The sequence below is a fragment of the Lepidothrix coronata genome, unplaced genomic scaffold (genome assembly GCF_001604755.1).
Source record: "Lepidothrix coronata isolate B3197 unplaced genomic scaffold, Lepidothrix_coronata-1.0 Scaffold4, whole genome shotgun sequence".
NCBI lineage: Eukaryota > Metazoa > Chordata > Aves > Passeriformes > Pipridae > Lepidothrix > Lepidothrix coronata.
The window spans coordinates 6,251,613-6,258,666 of NW_016690184.1; the positions used below are offsets into that span (position 1 = coordinate 6,251,613).

General features: G+C 54.2%; 1 protein-coding gene across 1 annotated transcript; it reads right to left on the minus strand.

Annotated features, from left to right (window-relative positions):
* Positions 1-251: 251 nt before the first annotated feature.
* Positions 252-2,477, minus strand: HTR1B (5-hydroxytryptamine receptor 1B). Its single transcript, XM_017823791.1, has 2 exons — positions 1,255-2,477; positions 252-429 (listed from the first exon to the last, which is right to left on the minus strand). Exon 1 carries the CDS (start codon positions 2,448-2,450, stop codon positions 1,317-1,319), a length of 1,134 nt encoding a protein of 377 aa, XP_017679280.1. The 5' UTR covers positions 2,451-2,477; the 3' UTR covers positions 252-429; positions 1,255-1,316.
* Positions 2,478-7,054: the final 4,577 nt, after the last annotated feature.

Here is a 7,054-nt window from a genome sequence, read left to right on the forward strand (position 1 = left end):
TAAAAGCTGCTTTTTTCTCCTTTTGGCCTCCTAAGTGAAGGAAGCAACTCTTTCCACTGAAAGAAATTACAGATGTGCAGAAGTACAACTACGCTACCAACACGGACAGAGACAACTGTGCTCTTGTGCACACCCCTACAACCGGTTGGAGAACAAATTAAGAAGTTAAGCCTGCAAAATAAATGGAGTTTACTCTCAAACTTTTTTCTTCATTCCAGATGAATTATAAACCTTGATTCGAGGCTGCCCTCTTTTTTGCAACTGATCTGCGTGCCTATTGGAACAGCATCTCTGCCAGAGTCATTACACTGAAACGCAGAGCTGAGCAGTTTGGTGGCAGTATGTATTGACGTTTTTGCAGCATCATGAGTCTGGCAACTGGGCTTGGGGAAGTTTCAAGCAGTGGGTCTTTACAATAGCAACTTGATTCTGCAGACAAAAAGCAAAAGATTGGCAGAATTATTAAAGTATCACAATAACGGCATGTATGCATTCTGCAGAACCTGGCGCCCAGTTTAGCGATGAGCTGGCAGCCACTGCTGTCCGAGGCGCGGAAAGGCAGAGCCCCTCCGCGTGTGAAGAGACACCGAGGTGACGGGTGTCACGGAGGCTAAGGGGCAGCTTTCCCCCTCGGGACGCCTGCTCGCGGCCGGCTCCGCTCCCGCAGGAGCAGACGGAGCCGTGAGGAGGCCGGAAAGAAGTAGGGCTCGACTTCGCCAGTAGCCTTCATCTGGGGCCTGTCCTCGCAAAAAAAACAAAAACCCAAAAAGCGACACGCCGGGGACACCTGGGCTGCACGACTGTTTGCCAAGGGGGCTGCACCCCCAGCTGCCCATCGGCCCGGGAGGCGGCACCGGGAGCGACGCCGCGGGGACCGGCCCGGCCCCGGCGCTCTCCAGGGAGCTCGGCTGCCGGGGGCTCGAAAAGCAAGTACCGTTTAGCACTAATTGGCCCAAACATGGGCATTGGCATGCGAAATGGCGGCAGACTGGTTTAATAGGTGGAGTAAAAAGCAGATTGTCGTTGAGTCACTCCCTACGAGCTGGGGGGCGGGGGGCACACACGACACACACACACACAGTGAAATGTCAGGAGCGTGCAGCATCCCCGCTGCTCGCCGCCACTAGCAAAGGGTCTGAACACCAGCTATTTGTGGGGTCGCACCCCCTCTCTCCCCCTTCCCGCCCCCCCCCAGCTCTTCCCGTCCCGAGCACCGCGGCTCTCCCGGGAGGAGGCGGCGGAGCGCGGACCTACCTGTGGCGCCGGGCGCGGGCGTGCATGGGGGCTGCCCCGGAGAACACATCGCATTCAACATCTCAACCTGTGTATCGGAAACGTATGAGTTTGTGAAAAGCTTGTTTGAAGTCTTCGTTAGACATAGTATAGATGACAGGGTTGATGAGGGAGTTGAGATATCCAAGCCACGTGAAAAAGTCAAAGATGGCCATGTGGAACCAGCAAGCGTCCTTGCAAATAGGCAATACCAGGCTGATGATGAAAAAAGGCAGCCAACAGACGATAAAGGCTCCTAAAATAATCCCTAAAGTCTTTGTAGCTTTCCGCTCTCTAGCGGCCGTCAGCTTCTTTTTCTCCAGCAGGGCATCCGAGACCTTCACCTTCACCTGGTTCATGTACACGGGGGAGCCCGTTTCGCTGGATCCCTCGGGAGCCTTGGAGTTTATGGACGTGACGGAGGAGGTCGACCCCGGGGAGTCAGTGATTAACTGAGCCCGCGTTAGTCTTTTACCTGCTTTCTTTGGCGTCTGCTTCAAAATCCGCGACCTGGCTTCCACGTAGATCCTCCCGTAAAGGGCTATCAGAAGCAGAGTGGGGAAGTAGAAGGCTCCTACCGTGGAGTATACGGTGTAGAGGACGTGGTCTGTGTTCACCACACAGTGAGAGACCTCCTCAGCCTTCGCCTGCCGCCAAAACAAAGGGGGCATGGAGATGCAGATGGAGAAGATCCATACCAGTGCGATCATGCCCGCTGCCCGCTTGGGAGTCCGTTTCGTGGAGTACTCGACGGCGTCGGTAATCGCCCAGTAGCGGTCCAGGGCGATGACACAGAGGTGCAGGATGGACGCCGTGCAACAGGTGATGTCCGAGGACAGCCAGATATCGCAGACTATCTGACCCAGCTTCCACTTGCCGGTCACAGTGTACACGGTGCTGATAGGCATGACGAGGATGGAAACGAGGAGGTCGGTGACGGCCAACGAGGCGATCAGATAGTTGGCCGGCGTGTGGAGTTTCCTCGTCTGGTAGACCGTGGCGATGACAAAGGCGTTGGAGAGCACCGTGGCCAGGGTGAGCAGCGCCAGGACGACGGCGAGCACGATCTTCCCGGAGAGGGGGGTGGCATCTTGGTAGATCACTTCCTCGGCGCTACAGTTTTGGTAAGAGTCGTTGGCGGACACCAGCTGCGCCCGGCAGGGGCCGGTCGGCTCCATCCCTCCGCGGCCGCCGCCCCCGCAGACGGCGGGATTCGGCGCGGCACGGCGGGGCCGCTACCCCGGCAGGACCCCGTCGGCGCCGGGGGAGGGCTGCAGCATCCCCGCGCCGGCACCACCTCCCGCCCGCTTGCCCGCCCTTCCGGGAGCACCGAGCGGGCTTCGCGGAGCCTCACTCCCCACGGGTGAGGGAGCAGGGCAAACCGGGGGCCAGGCGCGCCCGCTCGCCCCGCCAGCTCATCGCCCCGCCGCCTGCCCGCGGAGCTCGGCGAGCCTCAGACATGGGGCTCCCGCCCCGGCCGGCCCTAAGCGCAGCCCCGCCGCCCGCGGCTCCACACCGTGTCTCGACGGGCGCAGCGGCGGCGCCGCATGCCCGCGGGCGGCGGCCTCGTCCCCCGGGCTGCGGGCGCGACGGCGGGGGCTGCGAGGGCAGCGGAGCCGCCCCGCCGGGCTGTGCCTTCACACGCAGCCCGCCGCAGCAAGTTTGCAGCCGCCACCGCGGGTACGGGAGGAGCAGGAGGAGGAGGAAGAGGAGGGTCCGCGGGAGGCAGAGGGGGAGACCACCTCCCATTGCGCCCCGCCGTGGGCCATGCTGCCTGGGCCCGGCCTCCGCCCAGCGCCGGCAGCCGCGGGCAGGGGCGGGTGTGAGGGAGCAGCGAGCAGCCGCCGCCTCTTATATAGCGGGCGGCGCGGCTCCGCCAGCACCGAGCAACCGGTGCCGCTGCCGGTCGGGCTGCCCGCCTGCCCGCGGAGGAGGAGGAGCTGCCGTCGCCTCCCTCCGCCCTTCCTCCCGCACCCACCCGCCGTCCGACCGGGGGGGGCCGGCCCGCCCCGGCTCCGCGCACCGCCCCACCGCTGTCCCCCGCCCCTGTCCCTGCAGGCGCCGGGAGGAGCCCGGGTACGCTCCCCGCCGCACCAGGGGGGCAGCCTCTCTTCTTCCATCCCGGTTCGGAGTGCCATGGCGCTGGGTGTTGCGGGTGCCCCTTGGTCCTGCGGTTGTCCCCATCCCACCTTGCACCGTGCCCTCTACGCCGCGGGGCTGGGCGATACCAGGCTTCTCGGGGGCTGTACTGCCCGCCGCCGCGTCCCTCGGCGGGTGACAAGTGTCGCTTGGTGCTGGAGCTGGGCGTGCGGGAGGGGCCGGGGCGACCAAGACGGTGCGGGACAGGGGCACAGCCGGAGCGGGCCGGCAGCTCGGTTTCCTCGCCCTGCCCGGCGAGCGAGGGGCTGCGCAGCGCGGCGAGTTCCGCTGCTGTAAGGGTGCGCATCCCACCGCATCACACGCCTGCTGTACACTTATAGTAATCTCGTGCCTTCTGGGCTCTGGCTTTCTTATCCCCCGTTCCCCTCCCCTCCATTTTTTTATATATTTTTTCCCTTGGTGTGCTTGGAAAGGCACGCCCGCGGTTGAGCAGCCCTGACGTGCCCCGCAGGTTTCTTCAGCGGTCGGGAGGCGGGGGCAGGAGGAACACCGGGAGCACACGTTTGTCCAGGTCCCACGGCTCCTGCCAGTGTTTGTTCTCCGCAGCCGCAGAAAAGTTTTACACACGAAGGGAAGTGCGAGCTTGCTTTTTGCTGGGTCAGGGTAATTCCAAGCTCGGTGAAATGTCTATGGTCCAGCCCGAGTAAATCTCCCAAAGATGCCACGACAAAGCCAGTAAAGTGGAGACAAGGCTTTTTAGTCTGCAGGCATGTTTGTTCACATATGCTGTTGCCTGCCTAAGCTCCCTGCAAACTCTCAGCACTTCTGTCTTGGATATCTGCGTCTGGCTGGTTTCCTCTGTCATGGAAAGGCAAACAGTTTCTTTGAGGTCCCATTCTTCCTGGGCTATGGTCGGCACCACACAGGGACAGGCACTGCAGTGTTCTGCTTGGGACACAGAGCTTATGGGCAGGGTGAGAAACCTCAGTGCCCTGTTGGTCATCCTTCAGCAAGAGGAACTGGCACACCTGAGAGGATGCAGATCAAGGAAAGGCAGCAAAAGGAGGCTGGAGAGAATCCATTGTAGCCCAGAGGGTGAGGAAACTGTAGAAAGAGAAGCACTGAACTGAAGAAGAGCCAGGTCTGCACAGTAGTATAGAAAGCCAGAGCCCTGCAGAGACAGCCCCTTCTCTCTCTATTTCAGTACAGGGCAAGGTGCCCCGATCTTGGGATGTGCTAAGCACCCACGAGCCTCCTGAGATCAAAAAACCAGTGATGGTTCTTGAGATTTTGTAAAATCAGTTCCAAATCTTTAGTTAGACTTTCTCAAGGAGTGAGGTAGGATTAATGAAAGTGTGGCAGTCAAGGTTTACCTACATTCACTGAGCCGACTGGAAGATAAAATGTCAGTGAGCTTTTCTGTTTTCCCAAAAGGGCTTTGGAGAGTGTTTGGTCTGTTTCCATGTTTTTATTTGTAGTACCTCCTTGTATTCAAGCAGGCACCACCTCCTTGGGGTGCCTGGTAATTGATTGAAGCCTCTAGGCTTTACTGCATTAAAAATAATAATACAGAGCTATCTACATTCTTCTGATCTCTTTGATAGGCAAAGATTTTATAATCCTGGTTTCTAATACAGTGTGATATTGCTTTCACTTCTGCTTGACATTTCTGGCTTAATTTAGTTGTGCTTAAGTTGGCAACTGCCCTCGAGCCTCTGTAGCTCAACATTCTTCCCAAATAGGGCTATGTATCTGAGAGTGATTTAAATTTAAAACACCAATAATAACAAGAGAAAAACCTAGCCCTTGATTCAGTGTTGGAACAGCTTTTCTCTTATGGAAAGGCTCTTATAGAATTATAGAGTCTCCAAGGGCAATGTTCTAGCTTTAGCCACTGCTGTCAGCTATGTTGTGTAATGTAGACAAGTATTATGTGAACGAGTGATGAGTTTTGGCCAACCTACTAATGTCACTGTTTATCCTCATGATAAAATATTTGTGTTCTGTGCACAGCTTTTGCTGTTGCCCTTCTCCATTAATTCTGGATTATTATTCAGCAGTAATCATCATTCATTGCTTCTCTCTTTGTCTTGCCAAGAAGATGCTTTTTTCATCACTCGTTTGTTTTCTTCTCATGCTCACTAGTTTCTTACTTATTTGTGTAGAACTGCTGCGAGCGGTGAGCAAAATGTTCACCCAGGGCATGCCAGCTCTCTCTGTGGTGACTTCACCTGACTTTCCACCTGGTCTTCCTGGGCAGGTTCAGTAAGCATTCCCCATGCTTCTCTCCAGGGCTTCAGTCTTGGGCTAGGAACAGCTGCAGCAAGAAAGTAAAGCCAGCTTCCTCCTATATCGCTGCTGGAGGGGCATGCAGAAGACGTGTCCCCACCCAGGCACTGGAACTGCTGCTTTCTTTAGGCTGTGCATGCTGGTTCCCAGGGTTTGTGTCAGAACAAGAGGTGCTCAGGTTTTAAAAAATTGCTCTTCCTCTCTGCTCGCCAGGCTGCCCATAGCCTCCTGTCACAACTCGACTCCCACAGGCCAAGGCTTCATGAAAGCAGGACCAGGTTCTACCTAGATTATCAATAAGTACTGCAGTCTTGGAGTGCTAGTCAGACACATATTGTAAATTATATGTATTACCGCATGAACGATCATGTCACACTGTTGTGCTGGCACCTGGAAGCTTGCATTTCATTGTTTATTTTCCCCTCTCCTAACTGGATCTGAAAAGATGCTTATGAGAAGAGATCCTATTTCCTGAAGCTTTTGGCTTCTGTGCAGAGGCAGGCATAAAATTAATTTCTTTCTGCTGGCATAAGACTGTTAATACTTCTTATATCCAGATTTTGATGTACTAAAATACCCAAATATAGAAACAGCAATGAAAACTGAGCCTATTACTGGTTTATTGCTTCAAAAACTGCCCATGTATGGCATAAATGTCTTATAAATAAATTAGAGAAGACAAACACATAGAAACAAACCTAAGTACCAGAAAGGAAAAGTCCTCATTATAGAGTCAGATCTGTCCTGGCCACAGGTAATGTTGTGTGGGTTTTGTTATATTTGCCCATGGGGCTCAGTGCACAGTATAAACCTCACCTCTGCTCTTGACTCAGGTGGTAAGTTGTATGTAATGACATCTGTAGCCTCCTGCACTTGTGATGAGATTCATACTCATATTTTAAATAATGAAATTCTGAGTCCTGTTAGCAAAGATAACCTTCACTATGTAAATCAACACAGTGGTATTTTGTTGAGTTTGCCAATAGACAAATAACACTAATTTACGTGTGAAGTTTCTCAATGTTAACTTTGAAATACAGCTAAGGCCATTTAAATGCCATCATTTTTAAGTCACTAGTCAAAATAAAATCACCAAGCTTGAGTTACTGAAATTTAATTGTAATGAACAGCTGGGCCTAGTTCTGATTTTTACTCTAAGGACCCAGAAAAAGAAACACATGGGCTCAATAGGTGCAAATACACACTGAGTTTCTAAACCCATATTGGTCAGTTGCTGAAAAATGTACTCAGATATCCTCCAAGGAGCATTCAATTACCCTAACTAGGCAACTGAGGTCAAGAGAAAAAAAAAAAAATAACACCTCCAGTCCTCTCTTAAACTGTCTCTAGGATTTTATTTCCAGACACTGCACCCATCTTCACACATTTCAGT

What these genes read in the sequence shown, in the direction of transcription:
- HTR1B (XM_017823791.1), bottom strand. Translation starts at nt 2,450, where the DNA reads ATGGAGCCGACCGGCCCCTGCCGGGCGCAGCTGGTGTCCGCCAACGAC.